The 23,889-nt window shown below is 47.8% G+C and overlaps 8 protein-coding genes across 8 annotated transcripts; 3 read left to right on the forward strand and 5 right to left on the reverse strand.

The window, feature by feature from the left end:
- Positions 1-131: 131 nt before the first annotated feature.
- Positions 132-2,202, reverse strand: DFJ58DRAFT_729172 (uncharacterized protein; the record flags this gene model as incomplete). The annotated part of the gene is made up of 8 exons (XM_041385711.1): positions 132-517; positions 566-639; positions 691-902; positions 953-1,190; positions 1,244-1,341; positions 1,393-1,402; positions 1,455-2,099; positions 2,153-2,202. 8 exons carry the CDS (start codon positions 2,200-2,202, stop codon positions 132-134), a joined length of 1,713 nt encoding a protein of 570 aa, XP_041242766.1.
- Positions 2,203-9,022: 6,820 nt separating this feature from the next.
- On the forward strand, positions 9,023-9,738 carry DFJ58DRAFT_432427 (uncharacterized protein). Its single transcript, XM_041380374.1, has 5 exons — positions 9,023-9,194; positions 9,246-9,272; positions 9,330-9,383; positions 9,436-9,531; positions 9,585-9,738. The coding sequence occupies exons 1-5, from the start codon at positions 9,114-9,116 to the stop codon at positions 9,630-9,632; spliced, it is 306 nt and encodes a 101-aa protein (XP_041242767.1). The 5' UTR covers positions 9,023-9,113; the 3' UTR covers positions 9,633-9,738.
- Positions 9,739-11,979: 2,241 nt separating this feature from the next.
- DFJ58DRAFT_432547 (uncharacterized protein) lies at positions 11,980-13,009 on the reverse strand. The gene is made up of 3 exons (XM_041380375.1): positions 13,006-13,009; positions 12,722-12,958; positions 11,980-12,666 (listed from the first exon to the last, which is right to left on the reverse strand). The coding sequence occupies exons 2-3, from the start codon at positions 12,725-12,727 to the stop codon at positions 12,103-12,105; spliced, it is 570 nt and encodes a 189-aa protein (XP_041242768.1). The 5' UTR covers positions 12,728-12,958; positions 13,006-13,009; the 3' UTR covers positions 11,980-12,102.
- A 1,852-nt stretch (positions 13,010-14,861) lies between these two features.
- On the forward strand, positions 14,862-15,810 carry DFJ58DRAFT_432598 (uncharacterized protein). Its single transcript, XM_041380376.1, has 4 exons — positions 14,862-15,127; positions 15,179-15,328; positions 15,381-15,486; positions 15,541-15,810. Exons 1-4 carry the CDS (start codon positions 15,041-15,043, stop codon positions 15,723-15,725), a joined length of 528 nt encoding a protein of 175 aa, XP_041242769.1. The 5' UTR covers positions 14,862-15,040; the 3' UTR covers positions 15,726-15,810.
- On the reverse strand, positions 15,780-18,409 carry DFJ58DRAFT_793440 (PCI domain-containing protein). The gene is made up of 11 exons (XM_041390404.1): positions 18,175-18,409; positions 18,030-18,114; positions 17,901-17,979; positions 17,599-17,848; positions 17,471-17,545; positions 17,281-17,418; positions 17,126-17,225; positions 16,825-17,073; positions 16,644-16,777; positions 16,482-16,594; positions 15,780-16,426 (listed from the first exon to the last, which is right to left on the reverse strand). The coding sequence occupies exons 1-11, from the start codon at positions 18,217-18,219 to the stop codon at positions 16,249-16,251; spliced, it is 1,446 nt and encodes a 481-aa protein (XP_041242770.1). The 5' UTR covers positions 18,220-18,409; the 3' UTR covers positions 15,780-16,248.
- Positions 18,410-19,031: 622 nt separating this feature from the next.
- On the reverse strand, positions 19,032-19,899 carry DFJ58DRAFT_746418 (uncharacterized protein). The gene is made up of 2 exons (XM_041387462.1): positions 19,265-19,899; positions 19,032-19,214 (listed from the first exon to the last, which is right to left on the reverse strand). The coding sequence occupies exon 1, from the start codon at positions 19,829-19,831 to the stop codon at positions 19,265-19,267; it is 567 nt and encodes a 188-aa protein (XP_041242771.1). The 5' UTR covers positions 19,832-19,899; the 3' UTR covers positions 19,032-19,214.
- On the forward strand, positions 19,900-21,100 carry DFJ58DRAFT_704366 (ribosomal protein L1). The gene is made up of 5 exons (XM_041383671.1): positions 19,900-20,011; positions 20,057-20,239; positions 20,289-20,726; positions 20,799-20,919; positions 20,973-21,100. Exons 1-5 carry the CDS (start codon positions 19,955-19,957, stop codon positions 21,038-21,040), a joined length of 867 nt encoding a protein of 288 aa, XP_041242772.1. The 5' UTR covers positions 19,900-19,954; the 3' UTR covers positions 21,041-21,100.
- A 363-nt stretch (positions 21,101-21,463) lies between these two features.
- Positions 21,464-23,878, reverse strand: DFJ58DRAFT_793445 (mitochondrial small ribosomal subunit Rsm22-domain-containing protein). The gene is made up of 8 exons (XM_041390405.1): positions 23,546-23,878; positions 23,428-23,493; positions 23,111-23,381; positions 22,932-23,065; positions 22,698-22,879; positions 22,497-22,637; positions 21,952-22,435; positions 21,464-21,897 (listed from the first exon to the last, which is right to left on the reverse strand). The coding sequence occupies exons 1-8, from the start codon at positions 23,811-23,813 to the stop codon at positions 21,593-21,595; spliced, it is 1,851 nt and encodes a 616-aa protein (XP_041242773.1). The 5' UTR covers positions 23,814-23,878; the 3' UTR covers positions 21,464-21,592.
- Between the last annotated feature and the right edge of the window lie 11 nt (positions 23,879-23,889).

Consider the following 23,889-nt stretch of genomic DNA (forward strand, 5'->3'; position numbering starts at 1 on the left):
CGCCCCAAATTAAATTTTCGTTAAGATCATCGAGTTCCAACTTTCCTAGTCCTCGTTAGCCTCCAATAGCTGATACAAGGCGTGACATCGAAATCTATATAAGATATAAGAATCCTTGATCTATAACCTTTTCAGGGCGTCGCAATGTGGATACCAATTGCTCCAGGTTGGAACGTTACACCGGTAAGATTGTTAGGGGCAGTGGGGACCTCGTAGACGGAAAATACGCGTTGTACCTGTTTCGTCGCATCGGTGATCCAGCCCAATCCTATATCCTGGTAAGGTACGTAGATATTCGACCCTGTGTTGTCCATGTTGACAAGGAGGACTAAGTATGAAGTTCCATTGTACCAGAGACCAGCATCCACGCCCTGGTAGTTGTAGCGGACAGATGTAGCGTTCGGGTCGACTAAGAAGGGCTGAACGTAGTCTTTGATGAGAACAGTGAGGGAAGCTGCCGTCCCCTCAATCGCCGATACATTGCCGGTTGCGGTCGGGTATTGGTAAGACTTCGAACCTGTGTGAAGTTAGTTTTATTCAAATACGCGTATCAGCACGAACTTACCTAGAGCACCATGGTTGAAGGAAGTTAATCCCATAGCAGCCCATTGCAAGCCAGTGGGAGTTGTGTTCCAGTATCTGTAATAAGGGTCAAAACACAAGTCGTGTTGGCGACTCAAGGTGACTTACGCAGCACTACCGAAAGCTTGGGGTGTGGTCCACACAGACTTGGTACGGTCAAAGCCCAAGATGTTGAGTCTATCTTTGAAGGTTTGGACACGGGCCTTAACATCCCATACCTGCCCTTGACAGTTGTCGCAACCACAGTGACCGAAGTCCGGGGTACACTCTGTGTTCCACACAGGAGACCATGTCGCATTGATACCAATAGGATAGGCATCCTACACCAGGGTTAGAAGCGCAAGTGATAGAAATATTATGAGTGACTCACCTGTAGAACGATATCAGCTCCCTTGATGTAAGGCGAGAAGTTGTAGTCTTCGCAATTCAGAACAATAGAGACAGGATGATATCCGTCCAACTGGTAAATTAAGTCATACGTTGCCTGCGCCGCATTTTGGGGATCAGAGTTGCCATCGGGCTCGTGTGCGGTCTCCCAGTTCAATAGGTTGGGAATCGAGGCGTAAGTGTCTACTTGTTGGGCGACGGCACTCAAGTTTTGGTAGTTTCTGAATACAAAAATATCAATGATCATGAGATGAGGCGATAAAGTTTGACATACGATCGCATATCATAAACAATGTACATGCCGTCACTGATGGTCTTGTTGATGACTTGTTGGAAGATAGTGAGGTTATCATAAGGAGGAATCGGGTGGATCTATGGAGTAGACGATCAGTATGGGACATACCAGATCATCGCAAAACATACAGTATTAAACCTGGATAGATAATTGAATAATTGTATAGGAGTGGTAGCAATGAAAGACGAACCCATCGTCTTTGAGCTGATCGATCATAGTCAAATTTGTCGCCAGATACTGTTCGAAATTTATGTAGAATCCTTGAGGGATAAATGGCGCAAATGCTCCACCACTGCCATTTGCAGGCCGCACCCAGAGCGCACCAGTGCGTAAGTCCGTCTTCGTGACAGAAGCATTTGTGTCAGGGAGATACAAAAGGGATGAGCTGGTATTGAATTTCTGCTCGTTTGCAGGCTGGGACCCCGAAGACGAAGGGGCAGAATATGTGGCAGAGCAAGTGACATTGTATGCGGCCTTCTGAGCCTTGAGAACGCTGATATTTACGGGAATTTGTATGCCGGTAGCGTTCAGAGGAACGTTTGCAGTGGTGTAGATGGAGCCCACGTTGATAGTGACACTGAGGCTTCCTAGGCTATTGGAGCCGCTAGAAGAGTTCGAGTTGGAAGGAAGTGAGATGGACTCAGCACCGGCGATCCAATCATAAACAATTGGTGTGTCAACTACAAATGCTGCACTCGTCGCATCCTCTTCGAGGTATGGACGGAAGACAGGGGCGCAGCGGAACGACAGAAGGGGTTCAACGCTTTGTGTGGGCAAGACAAACTGTCCGCCAGGGGGCACGACAGACTGATTTGCCATATAGTTCTTTCCGCACCTAGAAATATTTAGGAATAAGCAAGCAGGGTGCATGATGGAAGTAATACGTACCATGTCTGAGCGAGGGAACCTCGAACCAGGCCGGCGGTAGCCATAGCCATGAAGCTTTTATTGTACTTCATTTTGGGTCTCTCCTTGGGCTGGTGGGAGATTTTCCGATAAGAACGAAGGGATGTGTTAGTATGGGGATCCTGCTGACCAGTTCATCACAATTTATATGATGTCTGGCTGTTTACTAAGATCACCGTGAGCGACAGGCTGCGCAGCAGGGCTCTAGTACGTGTGGACCGCTACTAGCGTACTTACGTACCGTATCATTATTGTCGTCGCTGCGCGCATAGCAGCGCTGGAGTTGAAGCCGTGCAGATTAAAGACCTGATGGGGTAAACGCTAGTAGCTGTTTGAAACAAGCAGTGCAACGTCAGTGTAATAATATCGATGAAAACCGACTAGCGTGATTTGTACCTTATAGCGAAAGTAAAGAGGCATACGAAGATTCCGTGAACGACGCTCAAGCTCAGCTAGAGCGGGCCAATGGACTGAAAATGGGCTGTATACTAGTGACAGGGCATCATCGTAGTCCGCGACTCATTACGTCTCGGACGAATAGCCGATAATAAACCTCGGTGTTTTTTTAGATGGCGGCATTTGATATCTCCAAACTCCATCCTCCTCCATGTCCCCTTCGCCGCATTTGCCACAATCCCTTTCTCCGTACCTATGTTTTCGCTGGGTATGAGGTGGCGAGATAGGACACCATTATAAAGATACAATGAAGTTACGATTTCAGAGACACCCCAGACCATGAGTAGTAAGTACTTTATGTGCACTCCAGCTATGGAAGGGGACTTTGACGGAATGACGTATGCGGGGGGAGCAGGATTCGATGTATCAACGCTTGGATTTTGTTTGTTTTGACAGGCCCAATGAAGCAGGCGAAAGACGCCACCACGAGGTTTTTACAACCATCGCACAAGATCTTGCTGATCTTCGTGGAAACATACGGAACGCGCTGGCTGGTGTCGTTAAGACTAGGACTTCCTTGCAAGCCCTACCAGACCTCCTCCAGCAGTGGTCTGAGTTTATTCTCAAAGCATTTTCGGAAGTTGAAGCATTGAGACGCTGATACTCGAGAACGTCTCCTTCAAATACTAGCTGGACGACGATGAAACCTGTATACAGTATCACCAACCTTCCGGACTAACCTACACTTCTTGGTGACATCGCGACCTCTACCAGATATTTGCGATGCATTTAATCATGTAGAGCATGTCACGCCCTTAATTTATGGTGTGACTGCCAGTGGCGAGATTGCTTGTGCACACAGACAACCATTAAGCGAGCACCACTCTTTTGAGTTTTCAATGCCGATGCGTGCGGTCAGATTCAGCGCCCGAAGTTCAGGTTCGGGTTGAAATATCATTGACAGCTGTGTACAATGTCGTGTGATTCGGGTGATGGGTCTAGTAGAGGAGTCCTTGGCATCTAGGCTATGTGTGTCAGAAGCAGATGAGCTTACTGGTTCCATGGAGGCCCACGTTTCTTGACATGTATGCTGACCTCTCCAGAGGAGTTCTTGGCATCCAGGCTATGTGTGTCAGAAGTAGATGCTTACTGGTTCCATGGAGTATCATAGCTATGCACTAGGACTTTCCTAGACCAGATGCCACGAAAGCGCTAGTAGGTCTCAGATTCCACCTGTGCCTTCTGTGCCTTCTGTGCCTATATGCATTCAATTGCGCTTAACATGTTGACCGTGACTAGGTTTGACCCTATGAATCTGGGCATTGTCTACTATAAGGTGCGTCTCCGAACCACTACGTAGCCCAGTACTAGCGGTTGTGTCAAGTTCATGCGTAAAGTCCGCTGGCAAGCGTGGCAACCATTCTGATCCAACTTGTGCCAAGTACTTTCGAAAAACACATTTTCTCCTAGGATATAAAAGCACATCTTCCTAATACTAACAGCAGAATCAGAGCTACTATTCCTCTCGACGCATTCTAGCGCAAGCCATGCGTTTCTCATTGCATTCTTCGCGGCTCTGACAACATCTCTGTATGTCAGCGCATGTGCGACTGCAGAAGGGCTTTGTGACCCGAACAGCGCGGAACACGACAAATGCTGCCTAGGCCTTACCTGTGCGACGGGTGTGAGTATGAGTCATTCGCTTTGCATCTAGGATTTCTCTCTAGATGAGCTTGGCGGACCGAACATGTCGCAACCTGAGTGAGTAGTGTTTCGCTACAGTGTTTGTTCCCACGATATGCAGTTCGTGGTGGAGTTGATCGATATGCTCACTAATTTCCTGACGCCTCGACCAGACTCTTAAATATTCAATAAATTACTGTAGCGTTGATAAAAGGCCTCGGGCTCAGGCCTCATGACATTCGACTTGCGTACATTTTATGTAAAGGTACAAGAAAACCGGTGTCATCAGTCAACATCGAAGTAGGCGTACATGACATATGACGTTGAACATCATTCGGAAGAAAGGGGCTAGTGTCGAGGGTACTCAAACTAAATGGTAATAGTGTTAACTTGGCATGTGCATATGGCGCCATTGGGGTTACTTCTAACATCAATGTAATCGTGAGTCATTCAAGCAAGGTCGACGTTGGCGACGGCGCCTAGTCTTTGCATAGTCCTTCACTGCCTTCGTCGACATTCTACGTTACATTAGTAACAAACTCGGAGATCCCCGAGACACTTCCGCCGCCTCGTGCGCGAATCTGGCGGACTGTTTAAGTGAGCGCACCTGGCTTGTGCTCACATCAAGCAATGAACCACGCTGGACCTAACCTACCTATCATATGCTTCTCATGCCTAGTGGTGGGTTTGACTGCTAGCCAACCCATGAGGTACGGTATGTGGTGAATCCACAAGCCATATCGTATGACCGAATACGACCGAACAAATAACAATCCAGAACCTTAAAAACGTTCAGTCGAGACTCTTGGCCAAGAAGGATCTAATCACCCTTGAATGCCCTGATGAAGGTTTTGTACCCGATGAACCCATGATAAACTAGCGGTTTCAAAAACTTTGATAACATCGTTACCATCGCCGGTCAAGTGATGTACTGTCGTAGGAAAGCATCAGCAACGTACATTGCGGACAGAAAGCGATGAAACAGGTTGCCGTCGCTCGCAGGCGTTCATGAAACGAAGGATACACTAGGCGAATTTTTCTACTAGTGCGCGGTGGCCGGCAGTCCATCCTTGCCTAGATACCGACTCTGTCGTGTCGATCTCGTCAAGAGAAGGCTGCAGATGCCAAATCTATCAGACGATGTTTGATGTTTCAGCGATTGAAAACATGCGACACGTTACATACTGGAGCCCCGCATACCAAAATAGCATCAGCTATAAATCGTGTATAACGGCATCTAGTGTAAGTTTTATCAATGACGGAGTTGATGAGATCCTTCATATGCTTACCTTGACACAAAAGATGATCCAAGATTGATCCCAGTCTACTGCTCCATATCAGCCCAAGAAGCTCCAGCAACGAGACCAAACACAATACACTTCACGAAGCAATATATTATTTGCTACTGAGAAGTGTAGATGTCGGATATGGGCGATGTGCTCGGAGAGGTCCTGTAGAGGTTCCAGGTCTTAAGCCTGGGGATCAGAGTAGAATAACTCGGTCGGTGCTTGAGTAGGAGAATATCCCTGTAGTGGAACTCGGGTACACCGTGGCGGCATCAAGGCTGTCCCGATGCTATACGCTGCATCATGGCCGCACGCATGGTTGCACTGAAGCGATCATGAGCAATGGTTCGTCAAAATCTCGCTATCCTCAGTACCATAGAAATGGGCCGCTAATGAAATCCGAGTGTGCAGATGTAGAGACCTTGAGGTGTGGTTCTTATATCTGTGCGAGTAACCGCATACATCAGCGAAGTTCATAAAAATCGATCATATTGACCTTTGACAATTCCACAGTCAGCTCGGAATGGCGTGGTTGCTTCGTTGATTGTTTGCTACATCCAAATATGACAATGGTGTCGAAGAAAGTGGCGACCTGAGATGATGCATTTCAAGATAGTCAGATGAATCTCTCTTGCAGTGGATACGTTGATCATGGAAATTGGGTATCGCGTCTTGCAGCAGAGTAAGAATTATCCCCGTCCAGTGGCATGTATCAAGCCCCCGGAAATGTATACCAACATCACAAGAAAATTTACTAGCGCATGTAATCATTTGATCCGCTTCAATAATTAACGGCCATCAAAGCAAGGATGCAGGAAGCACTTGCTACCGGGGAGACCAAGTGAGCTGTTCACTGGTCAGCTAGGCCAACGAGGAACCAGAAGGCATTCGACGCTCGAGGTTTTGAACGCGTCCTCGAACAAGTACGTCATAGGTAGCAACCACAGTGCTTATTGGGGCTCTCCTGTAGTTGTGTAAAACCCATGAGTTGGTTGACCTTGCGACCGTTCGGGATTGGACTTGAAGCGTTACACGCAGTAAGACTCGTACATAGCTGCGAATGCAGCTAGGTGTCAGTCGAAATCCAGCATGTCATTAAACGTAATAAGTCTTACCTTTGGTCCGCCCGCATGGGTGCACATATAGGACTTCGAGACTACGCGTCCACAGTAGTTCAATCATCCAAACGGTATATTGTGTTAGAACCTTCTCTGCTTCGGAAGGCTGAGCAACTTGGATTTCAAGAACAATTTAACAATCAACACACACACCTTGAATCATCAGTTCATACTTCGTGTTCACCTATCCGAATTAGTAGCCAGCCGCTCTGTGTGCTTTCTTGGTATGATGACAGAGACCTAGAAGATTATATTCCTGCAGTCGCATGCATTGGAAGTTCTGGCAGCTCAACCGGTTCGACCCTACTCAAATACTCATTCGCAACCCACAATGCCAAAAAGTCAGCCGCCCCGAGTGATCGTTTCAACATTTGCATTATTACTGTAGCCTACAATCAAATTGAGAGTGGTACGATCAGTCAAAAGTTATCGCATAGGATAGAGGACTAACTTGTCCAAGTTAGAAACATCCAAAAATCCGCAAGGTGGGTCCTGACGTTTAAATGCCGTGCGGGCAGATTTTGGTCTTTTGAACTGGCGCTCAGCTGGAGGCATGATGGTGGCCTGCTACATGCAATAACAGCGTTACGGACGAGAACTTTTGATTAACAATATTGTTCTCGCTTGTTAGCGACTTTCGAGGGGAGAAAATGAATGGAATTTTGAGACCCCGATAATTAGGCTGTTCGAAGGAGTGGATTTGAGAAAGCTAAAAACTGCAAATTAAACTAGTGGGTGGCGAGCGGAGTTGTGGAATCCCCCACTTCAATTTCAGGGTACTTAGTATTGGACCTAGATTGGACCGAAGTTCACCCAACGCAAACATGGCGCCCACCCGAGCCTGTGACACCCGTCCTGCAAAATAAAATTCGGCTTAGCTTCAAACCACCCCAGCGCACCTCAGAACAGCAGCTTGCAATTGAGTTGCTGATCTTGACAAATGACACAAGCGGCTTCGACGGCCAACTTACGCACCCATGTACCTCTCGCAAAACGGAGACGCGGAGTCACCTGAAACATCGGTTCACAAGGGGACGCAATACTTGGTCGAACGTCAAGTTAGATGGCCTAAACATTGCCAACTGCATTGACAATTGACAAGGACTGGACGTTACGACGGTGGAAATTTGCTGTTTGTCGGTCAGCAATGGAACTGGGGGTCTTCATGGTTTCTCGATCACCGATGGCATTTCTTCTCATGTTAAATCATCGGACTGGATATTCTTTCCCGCTGGATACGTGGAAAAGTTGAGCAGCTTACGATGCATCAGGGCGCCGAGCCAGATCATTGTTAATGGTGAGTGTCTTGTTCACTCCAACCATGTTTTGTTGTTGGGCTCTGGGGCATATCACTACTGGAGTGGCAATCATTGCTGTCGTTCATGTAATTGCCACCGTTGATGTCGACGAAGGCGGTTGCACCATCAGAGACTTGGAGAGCGATCTTGATGCAGCCATAGTGATGATCTTGACTCACACGAATGCTGCTATGACGAATCTTGAGGGCACACTGCTAAGTCGCTTTCATGATTTTTGATGGCGGTTGCGAACTTGCCTTGAGGTGGCTCGTGCACGCAAATAGCGTGACACCCCTTTTCGGGTCACGCTGTGCGTCACACTCCTGTATCACGCTATCCTTGGCTCAATGCAGTGCGGCCATGGGCGATTTTCTCGAGAGGGGGCTCAGGGTAGTTTCCAGTGAATCGCAGAGAATGTTTTCTATCAGCATATTGTTATATATTGTGTATCAACACACCAAGAGCTCTTCATGACAAGGACCCAAATATCGTATATTGACTGTCATTTTTCAGTCTGGGATCATCTGAGGCGTCTGGCTGTGCAGCATTCTTGTGATGTCGTGCAGAGTCCAAGAGGCTGCATAGGCCACCGAGGTTGATGGCATGTCCAGGTCGCACGTCCAGGTCCTACAATGGCGGTCCGTCGATGTGATGGGACGACCTAGTAACCTATTTCGCGGTTCCTGTGCCTTGTGTTTTGCACTATCAATGGCTGGCTCTGGGTGCTCGTCGTCCTCGACCATGATCATGCCTGGGAAACTGATCCAGCGGAAGCAAATTCTGTACCAACATTGAGGACTCACGAGTGTCAAACTGGTGAAGGCGCCACTTACAGATATACTATCTTTTCTACATCCAGTTTGGTGCCTCTTTTTCGCGCTATTGACGGTGAATTTTGGGTCCAGCCATTGTCCAATGACGATACCTTGAAAATTGGTTCCGCTAGGGCGGGATTCAATATGTGGGTGTGTGCAAGCCATGCAGGGACAGGCGCCCACCTCTGATTTTGGCACTAACTCGGCATTGCGAATTTGGGGTGCTAGTGCCCGTTTATTTTACGTCCCCAACCCTCCGCTAGTATTTAAATGTCCAATGCCTGGACCTAGTGCAAACTACGTCCCTTTCTCCTCACTTTCCCTTCAAAATAATTTTGACCATCGGAATGAGATTACCCTCGTATAGATCATCCTACATGCATCGTTACCACCCGTACCCTCGGATGGGCCAGCGTAAAATTTCAATGGTGAGTCCTTGAGAACGTCCTTTTAGCACTATTATTGACCCTTCTTTCCAGCACACTACTGAGGACAACGCTTTGTTGGTGAGCCGTGCAGCGACCCTCGGTACAATGCTATTTTTGAACATATTCATTATGAAGCAGATCGACAACCACAACATCGAATACGAGGATACCCTCGAACCCGACGCTCTCGTACGTTGTCTCTTCACACCCTCTTGTAGCCTTACTTATTCTTCAAGCGCAGCCTGGTAATGACGAGCAAGAGGAAAATCCCCCGAATCTTTTAGAAGCAGGCGCTGGATTTCGCGTCAGGCGTCGGAAACTGACGACATTTATCATCGTACGTTGGCTAGCATTCTTTTGTTCGTGTCTCCTGACCACGTCACGTTGAAGGTCGTTTTGTTATTCGTAGTAAGGAATCTCGCTTTCAACGCCCAGTAGTCGCGCCACGTTTCACATCTTTCCCGGTTCACATCTTCACCGTCATTTGTCAACTCTGTCAACTTGTATATCACCACTTGTATAAATGTAACATACACTTGCTTACCACTCGAACATGCTTTACGTCGCTGCTAATACTGTCGTCCTTGTAGTTATTACGCTATCATCTCAATATATCTGTGTTATACTGTCTTGCAATGCTGAAAAGGTTTCTACAATATCAGCCAAGGTTCCAGTGACTGATCCTTCAAGCTTGATCCTTCAAAATGCAATGAATGGTCGATGACATGCTGGCTTCTCTTTGATGCAGTCCACCCTCGCCTAAATATCGATATTATTGACTCTGTCAGTTGATCTTGCCAAGAGAAGGCCATAGACGCTGAACCTGTTAGATGATGCTTGAGCTTGATGTTTCAGCGATTGGAAACACGCGACACTTTATATAGTGAAGCCCCGCACATGTACCAGAATAGCATCAACTATAATTTATTATGCATGACGACATCTAGTATGAGTTTGTCAATGACGAAGTCGGTGCGGATCCTTCATATGCCTACCTCGACATTCAAGATGATACAAGATTGCTTCCAGTCTACTGCTCCATATCAGCCCAAGAAGCTCCAGCAACGAAACTAATCACAATGCACTTCATGAAACAAAATATTTGCCACTGAGAGAAGTGTAGATGCCGGATATGGGCGATGTGCTCGGAGAAGTCCTGCAGAGGTTCCAGGTCTTAAGCTTGGGGATCAGAGTAGAATAACTCTATCCATGCTTAAGTAGAAGATGCACGAGAATGTCCCTGCAGTGGAACTCGGGTACACCGTGGCGGCATCAAGGCTGCCCCGATGCTATACGCTGCATCATGACCGCACACGCGGTTGCATTGAAGCGATTATGAGCAATGGATCGTCAAAATCTCGCTATCCTCAGAGTACCATAGAAATGGGCCGCTGAATGAAATCCGAGTATACAGATGTAGAGATCTTGAGGTATGGTCCTTATATCTGTGCGAGCAACCGCGTACATCAGCGAAATTCATGAAAATCGACCGTATTGACCTTTGGCAATTCCACAGTCAGCTCGGAATGGCGTGGTTACTTCGTCGATTATTTGCTACATCCAAACATGACCATGGCGTCGAAGAAAGTGGCGACCTGAGACGATGCATTTCAAGATAGTCTGATGAATCTCTCTTGCAGTGGATACGTTGATCGTGGAAATTAGGTATCGCGTCTTGCAGCAGAGTAAGAATCATCCCCGTTTAGTGGTATGCATCAAGCCCCCGGATTCGGAAATGTATACCAACATCACAAGAAAGATTACTAGCGCATGTGATCATTCAAGTTTGATCCACCTCAATAACTAACGGCCATCAAAGCAAGGGTGCAGGATGTACTTGCTACTGGGGAGACCAAGGGAGCTGTTCACTGATCAGCTAGACCAACGAGGAACCAGAAGGCATTCGACACTCGATGTTTTGAAAGCGTCGCAGGCAGCAATCACAGTGGTCTCCTGTAGTTGTGTGAAACCCATGAGTGGACCTTGCAACCCTTCGGGATTGGACTTGAAAATAACTGTGAAGTACAGTAAGACTCGTGCATAGCTGCGAATGCAATTAAGTGTCAGTCGAAATTTAGCACATAATTAAACAAGGACACCCCTTCGGTCGGCTCTTCGACGATATACTGTATCTACACTATGTAGCAACTCAGGAAATACAATTAACACAGTCTTGTACTTCGTTCGCCTCTACAAATAGACACTTCGCGTTCTCACCCTCGACGACGCTGTTTACAGTTGACCTTGAGTAAAGGTATACGTTCGAAGGTCGAGCACGGTTCGTGCTAGCGTCAAACCTTGACGACCATTAATTGTAGTTGCATACACGGGTCGCAAAAGGAAACTGTCTTCGATTTACCGTCCATGAAGAACAATTTGGATGGAAGGCAAAGTTGATGCGGGGGATACAGTGGCTTTCAAAAGTATTGATGAGTTGGACTTCAACGTCGATGCAGAGCAACTACGCGACGCGCGTGTTTCTGACCAATCCCTTTCTACAGAGAGGTTTCGTTGAATGGCGCAAATAGAATTCTGTTTGAGATCCAGGCGATGAGGGGGTACTCCAAGATGAGTCAACATTGCAAGGTAGTCGGGTGTGTTCTGGTGCATTCAATGGAGTGTGCTCGGCTTCTTTCAGGCTGTCTGAACTCGAATAAGATTCTATGTTGTCTTGTGAGTGGAGTGTGTGCTCGATGTCTGTTCGCGATACTTACGAAAATCGCCCGGAAATTTGTCCAGAAATTTGTGGTTGAATTCATCGACATAGATGGTTTGAAGACGGGTTTTAGCGTTTTTGAGAATATGTGGTGGGAAGAGGAAGTTAATGGTATTGTTGAAGTTTGTAGTCACTGCTATGAGTGCGAGATTCTGTCGATTTCTGGAGCAGTCTTTTCCAATGCGATCCGGGTCACCCATGCTGCGAATTGCGGTGTTGGGATTCAAAATCCACATGTCTGGCCATAGCGTCGATTATTTCACTGATACTGCCAAAGTTGCTGTTTCTCCTGCTCCGCTGACAATAGGACCTGCCTGCCGAAAATCTCCCAATCCTGCGAATGCAATTCCTCCGAATGGCATTCCGGTAGATTCCATCTTCAGCAGAAGACGTGTTGGCACGAAATGTGAACACATTTACGCGAATATCTCCAATTTCTGGAGTACTTCCGTTTTGAAGACCAACAACGTCGTGAAATGAAGCAGAGGTCGCCATAGTAGTGAGGCCTCGAGGAAAGAGCCGTAAAAAGGAGACAGAACGAACACGCAGTAACACAGCGTGTCGCGGTGGACGGAAAGAGGAGACAGAACGCAACAACAAAGCGTGACGTGGTGGACGCAAACGCCGGCATATATTGTAGACGTAATAAGTCTTGCCTTTAGCTCCCTCGCATGGACGCACATATAGGACGTCAATCCTACGCGTCCACAGTAGTTCAATCGTCCAAAAGATTATTGTGTTAGAACCTTGCCTACTCTGGAAGGCTGAGTGACTTGGATTTCGAGAACAATTTAACAAGCAATGCGCGCACCTTCATCAGTTCATACTTCGTGTTCACCTACCCGAACTAGTAGCCAGCCGCTCTGTGGGGCTTTTGCTTTCTTGGTACGATGACAGAGAGACCTGAAAGATTATACTCCTGCGGTTGCATGCGTTGGAAGTTCTGGCAGCTCGACCAGCCCGACCCCTACTCAAATACTCATTCGCAACCCACAATGTCAAAAACAAGCCGCCCCGAGGGATCGTTTCAACATTTGGTGACTGCAGCCTACAGTAAAATCAGTCAAAAGTTGTCGCATAGAATAGAGTACTGACTTGTTCGAGTTAGAAACATCCAAAAAATCGCTCGATACTAATCAAGGACCAGGTGAAGGAGGTGCCAGAAAGTCCGCAAGGTGGGCTGTCCTGACGTTTAAATGCCGTGCGAGTCTTTTCAATTTATTTGAACTGGCGTAGCTGAATACACGATGGTGCCAGGTGGCCGGCTACATGCGATTGACAATATTATTCTCGGGGAGAAAATAAATGGAATTTTTAGACCCCGATAATCGTGTTCAACGAGCTGTTCTGGATTTGAGAAAGCTAAAACCTGAAAATTGAACAGTGGCGAGCGGAGTTGTGGAATCCCCCACTTCAATTTCAGGTATTGGACCTACAAAGATTGGACCGAAGTTCACCCAACGCAAACCTGGCGCCCACCCGAGCCACACCCGTCCTGCAAAATAAAATTCAGCTTAGTTTCAAACCACTCCAGTGCACAGTAGAACGGCAGCTTGCAATTAAATTGCTGATCTTGACGAATGACACGAGCGACTTCGATGGCCCCCTTACACACCCATGTACCTGAGTACTTCTCGCAAAACAGAGACCTGGAATTACCTGAAGCATCGCTTCTCGAGGGGATGCAATACTTGGTCGAACGTCAAGTTAGATGGTCACAGCTAAACATCGCCAACTGTTGGCAAAGGACAAAGACTGGACGTTGTGACAGGAAATTTGCTGTTTCTCGGTCAGCAATGCAGCTGGGGGGGTCTTCATGGTTTCTGCATATCGATCACTGGTGTCATTTCTTTTCATGTTACAATCATCGGACTGCATATTTAACATTTCCCCTGGATATGTGGAAAGGTTGAGTAGCTTACGGTGCATTAGGGTGTCGAGCCAGATCATAGTCAACGGTGAGTGTCTTGTTCACTCCAACCACCATGTTTTGTTGCTGAGCTCTGGGGCATATCACTACTGGAGTGGCAGTCATTGCTATCATTCATGTAATTGCCTCCGTTGATGTAGGCAGTTGCGCCATTGGTGACTTGGAGAGCGATCTTGATGCAGCCATAGTGACAATCTTGACTCACACGAATGCTGCTATGATGAATCTTGAGGGCACACTGGTGACTGCTAAGTCACTTTCATGATTTTTGATGGCGGTTGCGAACTTGCCTTCAGGTGGTTCGTGCACGCGAACTAGCGTGACGCCCCTTTTTGGGTCACTGTGCGTCACACTCCTATATCACGTTATCCTTGGCTCAAAGCACAGTGCGGCATGTCCGACGAGGGCTCAGGGTGGTTTCCAGCGAATTGCAGAGAATGTTTTCTATCAGTATATTGCCATATATCGTGTATCAACACACCGAGAGCCAAAGTTCATGCACCCAAATATTGTATACTTATTGACTATTATTTTTCAGCCTGGGATCATCTGGGCGTCTGGCTGTGCAGCATTCTTGTGATGTCGCGCAGAATCCAAGAGGCTGCATAGGCCACCGAGGTTGATGGCATGTCGACGCTGCACGTCCAGGTCCTACAACTCCGGTCCGTCGATGTGATGGGACGACCTAGTAACACATTTTGCGGTTCCCGTGCATCGCGTCTCGTGCTATCAATGGCTGGCTCTGGATAGTTGTCCTCCTCGACCATGATCATTCTTGGAAAATTGGTCCAGCGGAAGCAAAGTCTATACCAACATTAAGGACCACGCGTGTCAAACTGGCAAAGGCGCCACTTACAGATATGCTATCTTTCTTACACCCAGTCCCGTGCCCCTTGTTTCGCGCTATTGACGGTGGATTTTGGATCTAGTCGTCGAATGATGATACCTTGAGAATAGGTTCCGCTGAAGCAAAATTCGACATTTGGGTGTGCGCAAGCCAAGCGGGAACAAGCGCCCGTCACTTATTTTAGCACTAACTCAGCATCGCAAATTTGAGGTGTTAGTACCCGCCTCTCAATTTTATTTTATTTTACGTCCCCGACCCTCTGCTGGTATTAAAATCCCAATGCCTGGACCTAGCGCAAACCACATCCCTTTCCCCTCGCTTTCGCTTGTTCGAAATAATTTCCGACCGTCAAAATGAGATTGCCTTCGTATAGATCCTCTCACATGCTTCGCTACCACCCGTACCCTCGGGTGGGCCTGAGCCAGCGTGAAAATTTAATGGTGAGTCCTTGAGAACGTCTTTTTAGCGCTACTATTGACCCTTCTTTTCAGCACATCACTGAGGAGAATGACGCTTTGTTGGTGAGCCATGCGACCCTCGGTACAATGCTATTTCTGAACACATTCATTGTGAAGCATGTCGACGACCCACTCAGAAACCACAACATCGAATGCGAGGATATCCTCGAATCCGACGCTCGAGTACGTTGTCTCTTCACACCCTCTTGTAGCCTTACTTACCCTTCAAGCGTAGCCTGGTAATGACAAGCAAAAGGAAAATGTTCTAGAGGCGGTCGAGGTCCCAGAGGCAGGCGGTGTACTTCGTGTCAGGCGTCGGAAAACTGACGACACTTATTATCGTACGTTATCCAGCGTTCTTTTATTCGTCTCTCCTGACCCACGTCACGTCGAAGGTCGTTTTATTATTCGTGGTGAGGAATCTCGCATTCAACAACCAGTGCGCTACGTTTCACATTACGCCCAGTTCAAATCTTCATCCGTCATTTATCGACTCCCTGTCAACTTGTATATCACCACATCCACAAATGTAACATATGCTTGCTTCTTATCACTCGAACATGCTTTACGTCGCTGCTAATAACGTTGTTCTTGTAGTTATCACACCATCATCTCAGTATATCTATGTTATACCGTCTTGCAATGCTGAAATGGTTTCTACAATATCAGCCAAGGTTCTCGTGACTGATCCTTGAAGCTCGATCCTTTAAAATGCAATGAATGGTCGATATGACACGCTGGCCCTGCGCCAAACAAAAGTTATTATGGTGTGTGTACTAGACTTCACTGGCATCCACAAACAGTAGTTCGTGAATTGCCTGATGGCAAGATCTCAATTTGCTGTCGTCCCCCGCTGGTAGAGTTCTGCTGTCCGCATGTGAACAAAACCGAAGTCGATTTTTATGCTGCACTTTTTAATGGGGACTGGTGTCGACCTTGTGAGATTGTTTGTCAGTGATTTGGTTTGAAGGGGCAATGCCACACAACTGCAGCGTCAAGCTGTGTCAGTCTTAAACACAGTCTAACTTATGAAAAGCTTCGGGAAACATCGAGAGTGCAATCATAAGGCAAAGCGTCAGGAGAGGACTTCCACGAGGTATTAATTAGAACCCTGTCGTCGTCGCACCCCCAAAGTCAGGAGTGAACCGCTCAGGCGGCATGCCCATCATCGGATCTCCTCTTGCTCCAGCAGCTGTCTTCGCTGCCACAGTGGAGTGCAAGCCCTCCAGGGCTTCTGTCCACCTCTCAAGTGCGGCATAACGCTTCTTCTCCAGTGCGTGGCTGTGATTGAATCAGTATGGGGTGTGTAAAAGGAAAACGACAGCGATTTGCTTACCTTTGGTCGAGTTCCAGGCGCATGCCGACCTGGTCGATTCGACCATCAACCTTTCCCTCGAGAATAAGCCCAATAAGGAGCTCCTCGACCTCAGCAATTTCGACATTAAGTTGCTAGACGACTGTTAGCATCAAAGATAGTTACAAAAGGATCGAAAATCACTTTGGCAAGGAACGAAAGCTCCAATCTCGTATAGGGCTTGATGAGGTCAATCAAGTAGGACGTGCGCAGACTGCGCAGAAGTTCACCGATATAGGATCTAATAAATAGGTCATCCATGATCGTTGACCGATTATCTGCCGCCACGTTGAGCACAGTGCATTGGATACATGAAAGGCCTTACCTCGTAAGATCTTCTCAGCCAGATGAACTTCTCTGCGTTGATAGGCGTCTACAAGGTCAGTCATTGCTTTAATCTGTGAGTCGTTCTTGTACGGCTTTGTCTCCTGGGAGTCGAATGGGTTGACCTCAGATCCAGTGAGCATGTTCGCGAGGACAAGGTACTTGAGGACCTGGATGCGTTGCGGAGAGCCGGCTTCGTCGTAGTTGCGGAAGGACTCGAAAAAGTCTTCCGATGCACGATTCCACTGTCCTGTACGATAGCGTTAGACATGAGTGAGGATCGGGAGATGAACAAGAGTCACTTTCTCCCATCCACATCTTGCCTCCGCACTCCTTGATAACACCCATGATCCGTGGATGTGGAATTGCAGAGCGCACACTATTGGATGCATTGTATATTTCCTATGTTCGGCAACTTGATTAGGTCTGAACAACTGAGTGGGATACAAGGCTGTACCTTGAGTTTCTTGACATTACGCATCTCATTGTGCATTTGAATCTCGAGTGCATAGATCTCGAGGAGCTGTGTTCCCCGTTGCGACTGGTCTTCGCTATCCATGGCAGCCTTGGTCGTGGCGTGCAAGTCGCGGATGAGCTAGTCGATAGAGACTGTTGAGGTCATATATACGAAGATAAATGATAGGTACCTTCGTCAAACGCCCATACTCTTTTCGATCTAGCCAAAGCTTCGCCAATTTCAAGTTCGTCTTGACAGACAGACGCTAGAGGGGATATCAATATCTCAAAGAGCGTATTGCACCATCACAGTACTCACGTCATTCTTCGCCTCCTCAAGCGCATCTTTGGTCACCTGGTAAAACTTTTCTAGCACATCCACCTCGACGGGGCCACTCTTGCCACCACCGACATAATCAAGGATGCCATTGATGGTCTTCTCGGAGTAATTCCGTGTGACTGCAGACTTGGTATATGTGAGGAGTTGTATGTAGGTCTTCAAAGCATCTGCTGGTCGGTGTAGTTGTAGGAAGAGGAGTTTAGTAGATTGCTTCAGGGCCTTGAAGCCCCTGGGAGGTATCCGTTAGCATACAGTTTGATTAACGGTCAGAGAAACTATACCAGTCTCCTTTCTCTGTTTCCTGGTCCACTATAGCGCGAAAATCTTTTAGTGCTTCCTCTGGAGTATCTTCTTTCTTTGCTGGAAGAAGAGATGCATCAATAACTTCTGCTGTACACTGGATTACCCACATTTTGCAGTATAGTACATATTCTCTACATCAGCACTTCCAGATTCGTTGGCCTCGTCTCCATCAGAGTAGTCGAAGCCGTAATCCTGTAAAATAGCTCGGGGTCAGCATAACGTCCAAGGGGCTGATCTTGAAGGGAGTGCGACCTCATCATCACTGCCCTGCATATAATCGGCATCATCATCATCCATCGTGAGGTTAAGTTATGAAAAGAATGCAATAAACGACGAAGTGATGGACGTGTGCAGCTTCGCGTGGAGGTGGCGCGCTACACGCAAAGTCACAAGTTCTCCCCTTAGTGCTATCTAATTAAGGAGTGTTGAAAACGCACAGCATTAATATTGTACGTGAGCAAATGTGACTGGAAGACAGATTCAAGACTTGTTGGCTCAAAGTCATATTCACATTCAGACAGTGTTATATTAATTCTCATCAGAATCTTGGATAATGGGGTCACGGTAGGTTGGCCATAAAGGACAGAAAAAGACGCGGAGACGCTCAAATAGATTCGATGCTCAGCAAGTGAGGCGCATAGTTTCATGAACCAGCCGCCTTGTTAAGGGAGGACAACCTCGAGTCTGCTCTCACTGCCGAGGGGCTAGTGAGACGCGACAACATTTGGGCAGTAATGCCTGATAACACTCTGAGCGCAAGTTACCTCAGGACCTGTAGGATCCAGCAATTTCACGATTAAGACGTGAATCATGCTCGGATGGTAATGAGTGCACAACGGAATCAGCTCGCACACAGGGTAGTGTTTCCACTAAAAAGGCAGGACTCGCCACACGAGACACGCACACAGATTTTGGATAAATCTGGCAGGTATGTCACTAGCAAGTTTCAAATTTAAGTGAGTGAAGTAGCAGCACATCACCAAGCCCATATGATTACCGACGCTACCTTCACATAAGAGTGGGGGTGAGCAAAGAGCTTTCCCTTCAACGTCAAGGACGTTAGTTGCTTCCTCAAGACAAGTCTCGGCATGTCTGACAACGCGCCATATGCGATAAATGCGTCATGATTGGTCGAGACCCACTAAATTCATAACAAGCTCCCATAGACAGAATTGTGGAAACTCGTAGCCGGCCAGTATATGGCACATCGTAAGGCCTCAACAAACAAGAGTCCGATTACATACTCTACGTATGCACCTCCTGATAACGATGGAAGCGCCCTGTGACTGTGCCTGCGAGATGATGCAATTAATATTTGTCTACACCAAAAGCGATGACATACTCATGCCAAGGGCCTCTGGAATGCCCTCCATTCATTAGGCCAGCCATTCTTCGGCGGTGTATCTGTTGGTATGCGGAGTTCTCTAGGAAACAAACCCCTCACCCTGGACTCGACAGCTCGCTTCTCCGGTTCAGACATACTCTTCATAGCCTCCACCTCAGCCAAACTCCTCGCTCTTGGATCCTCTTGCTTGTTTGCTTCCCTAAACAACCTCGAGTCAATCTCCTCCAGTTCCTGCATTGCCTGTCTCATGCAATTAAATTTGCGCTGCAGCTCCGCATCCCGTTTCTTGCGTAGGTGTCTCTGATGGAGGAGCCAAGCGCGCTCGATAGTCTCGTGCGCTTGCACAGAAGGTATTGCGCGCTGGAGAGCGCGTGCGACGTCTGGGCGCCATGTACCAGTAGGAGAGGCTTTGTTGCGGATGTTCGGAGGGTACAAGTAACGGCGGATGGTGTCTTTTTGTGGGTCAGAAGAAGACACCTCGCTCTTGCGGGTTGAATAAAGCCGCGCAACCAGTCCCCGTAATTGGAACGGCTTGCCGTTCGACTTCAAAAATGAGACTAACATAACCTGCAATGCGCAACAGTGAAGTGAACGGTGAGGCCAACAAATTTCATTACTTTATTCATTTTCCCACGGCTGCTTTACTTGAAATTCTCAAGAGACCGTGAATTGCTGATTGAACAGAACATGTCCTTTTCCCTTGGGCTGCTCTGTCGGCAATGTTGTCATTCAATTCTTAGTCCAGTAAGTGTCTACTCGTCTGAAATGTTCTGATCTGAATTTGTGCAGCGCCCAGCACTCGTTCGAGAGTTTTCTTCAACACCCATCTTAGCCCTACGGCGAACGAAAAAGATTCCGGTGCTCTCCAAGAAAGCCCTTGCAGCGAAGGCAAGAAAGCGCGCAGCAAAGGCTCGCAAGCACATATATGAGAATGAGAAAATGACTCTTGAAAGTGCTATTGACGTGATCCGTGTATGTCCCCCGGGTCTTATTACAACTGATTAACCAAAAATCTCGGTAGGCGGTTGAAGTTGCTAAAGCAAATGCTACATACGAGCTGGTAATCAAGACTGCAATGTCCCGCGGATCCATTATTCCAAAGGGCCGTATTGCTCTCCATCGTGAAACCAAAGCTCGGCCCGAAGACCGCATCCTTGTATTTGCCGAGGGCCGTCAGGCAGACGAGGCAAAGAGCGCAGGTGCACACATCGTCGGTGGAATTGAGCTAGCAGATGGTATAATCAGCGGCAAACACCATGCAACCACCATTCTATGCTCCACAGCCCTCATCCGGGCCATCACCCCAAAACTCGGACGTGTCCTCGGCCCGCGTGGTTTGATGCCTTCTGAGCGTCGAGGGACGGTTACGGATGATTTTGCCGGCTACTTGCGGCGACTTTCTGGCACTACAGAATGGAAAGGCGACAAGAATGGCGTCATTCGGGTGCCCATTGGCAAGGTCAGTGTTTTTGCTAAGCCCGCGTCCGCTGGCCGCGATCTGTTATGTCTAAATACATTTATTTACCGACAGCTCCACTTCCCGATAGAAGACGTAGTTAAAAACGTCAAGCAATTCGTGACCGCCGTCAAACGGGTGACCGGGAACCAGAAAGATACCGAGGAGAAGGGAAAGAGCAAGAGCGTCAAGCCCGGTGAGTTTCTCTGTTACTTTGACCTTTTCCGGTGCTGACTGAGCGACTACTAGTCAATGCCATCACACGTGTGATGTTAAGCTCGACGCAGGCGCCCAGCATCCAGATATCGGACATTTGATAGAGCAGTGTTGATCGGGTACTAGACTACTACACAATGAAAGTTCCGATTTCAAATATCCTGCTTGAGAGCAATGTGCTACTTGTGCATCCTTGCGCAGATCACCTTTTCATTGTCACTAACCATTCAGAAGTGCATTCACGTTCTATGGTAGATGTTTCATGAAGTGAATCCACCACCATCCTACATTTTTGGGCCCCTTGTAGGAAGGGTAGAGAGATAGGTTAGACGGTTCACGTATTAATTGTCCCATGGTACGATCACATAACACGTTGAGGCGGCGTGTGTAGCACTCTCCGAGATATACGCGGATCGATAATATTGACTGACTGACAGCGTGATGATGGTAGCTGGTTGACAGGAGGAAATAGACCACTAGCACTCAGGTGCAAACTCACCGGGTTTCCTGACCGATTGGTGGCTGGAGTAACACTAAGTTCGATAGCAATGATACTGGTGATACATTAGATTCATCTTCAGTAGTGTAGTAACGTGTGAGTGGAGACGAGCAGAACAAATGCAAGAGATCCAAACAAGAAAAAAAGATTTCCACTATCGCTCGGCTAGCAATTCGAAGTCTTCCTTCTGCACTGCACGATCGCGTCTGGAAGCCCTCTTCCTCTCCTTCAACGCCTCCTCTACCTTTGAATAACTCTTCTCGCCTTTCGGACGGTCCCGTCCCTTTGCCCTCTTTCCAATATCATCCCCCCTTGATCCACCTTCCCGCGTAAACTGGAACCTCTCCTGTGGGCGATTTTTTGGTGGATGAGGGAAAATATCGCCCCAGGACGATTTCCGCGCGTCATAGAATGGTTGTTTACCTTGGGATTTCGGGATAGTGAGACGCATAATTTTGCCTGTATCATATGTTAGACCAGTCTCGGGGCCAGAAATGATGAATGGCGACAAACATTCCGCAGTGCATGCATCAATGATGATATGCCCGCTCTTCTTCAAAGGTGGGAAGACGAGGCGCGGCCAATAGAATGCCTCATTTCGCAGTGCGGCTTCAACCTCCTTTGAGTTTTCAGTTGGCAAAATTTCCGCAGGAATGTGATCGGTCGTTTCAGCTTCATCCGTCGTCTCAACATGATCTGCATCAAGTACAAGCTCCTTCGTCACCCTCCCTTCCTTTAGCCTGATCTGCTCTGCCTCCTCGCGACCGACAGCGCCAATACGTCCTACACTCCTCACCTGCGTGGAGATGCCTTCGCCCACCGTACTTGGGCGTGGCCCGCGTTGAATTGCAACATAAGAGTACTCGATATCTTCGTGACCCTCACGTACATGTTTTGTGAGACGAACAAAGGACGGACGTTGCAAACGTTGTGAGAAGCCACACACTAAGCTCACGGATTTTCCAGAGTACAGAGGGCAAGAACCATCGTGTGGGCACTATTGCAAGAAGACAAGTATCAGTATGACTCATCGGAGGGTTGAGGAGTCCAATACCCACAGGAGCAACAACGTGGGCACCGCGAACAGGCCAGTCTGAAGTTTCTGGGTCGTTGAGTTCTTTACGCCCCATCTCGAGGAGATATTCGCGTGCTTCTGCAATGTTCTGAAACCCAGCTTTGGTTTTGTGATCGATCAGAACCTATTATAATTCAGGAGTATTAGACAGTGACTAAAGTGAAGGGACAAAATAAAAGCTCACGATGGTATGTGCTCCACTTTCCCACAACTCTTTCACGAACTTCTTCCGCGCAAGAGGCGTCGGTAGAGTTGAAAGCATGAAAGCAGACAGGGCGAGAGTATCATGCCCCTCCGTTCGCTTAATTATATCATCTTCCCGGAAAGACCTTTGCCAAGTTGCGCTGAGGGTGCCCAAGTCTGTATCTGTTTCATTAATTTAGTGAGTGCGCAGCGAGATGCAGCACGTATACGTCACCTCTCAGTAGACGTTTGCCTATTGTAACAAGTCCATCACGTTTGTCAATACCGAGGTATGTGAAGATGTTGGATGTGGAGAGGCGCGGTTCCTCGGAAGCGCTAGTGGGCTTCTGAAAAGTATTCATCGATGCCCTGACGTTCTTTAGCATTTACAACTTACAAACATCTATAACGCACCATAATCCGCTGCCTGCACCTGAGCCCCAGTCTATGACACGCTGCGCATTCCATTGTGGACCTAATCTGTGCTTAACATGGTGGAGCACAGCACAGATGGCAGAATAATGTGCAGGGAGAACGACCGACGCGAACGCTGTCCCGTCACGGTCAGAGTGTCGCGCCCCTTGCTTACGAGAGCGGTATTTCACGTCGTATGAGTGATCCCATCCTTCACTCTCATCAAAGAAGAGACGCGTCGCATCACTATGTAGCTGTACCTTGTCAGAAGCTGTTGAATGATTAGAATGTGCAGAGACTGGTTTCACCCGACAAACCATCTATCAGAGCAGTGATTGCCTTTTGCAATTCAGTGGGAATAACAACAGCACCGATTTTTTTTGCTTCCAAACAGCGCTGCAGGAGATTTGCGGTGCTCGCTTCGTTCAGAGTGACCTTCAACGAAGTCCTCCGCGTCCTCGGCCTCCTCTGGGTATTCAATCGCGACAGGTTCAAGCTCGCGTGGGGGTCTCTTTGCCATTACCTGCTTATGGCTTGTCAAGGATATATCTATATCTTGCAAAAGCGCCTTTAGCGTTGGGTCGAGTTCTAGAGCTGCGTTAGGCTGGGTTGATGCCGCAACTGCTGACGTGGAGAATGGGGGGCTAACATGCCGAATACTATGCGCAAGGTTGCGTAAAGTAGCGGATGTACCTCGAAGCATCCTAGCAGTCCTTGAAAAGTTGAAGTAGGCCCGGGCTCTCAGCTCACCGTGAAGTGTTAAGTCGAAATTGTGTGAT

The sequence above is a fragment of the Suillus subalutaceus genome, assembly GCF_016647625.1.
Source record: "Suillus subalutaceus strain FC151 chromosome Unknown DFJ58scaffold_69, whole genome shotgun sequence".
Classification (NCBI taxonomy): domain Eukaryota; kingdom Fungi; phylum Basidiomycota; class Agaricomycetes; order Boletales; family Suillaceae; genus Suillus; species Suillus subalutaceus.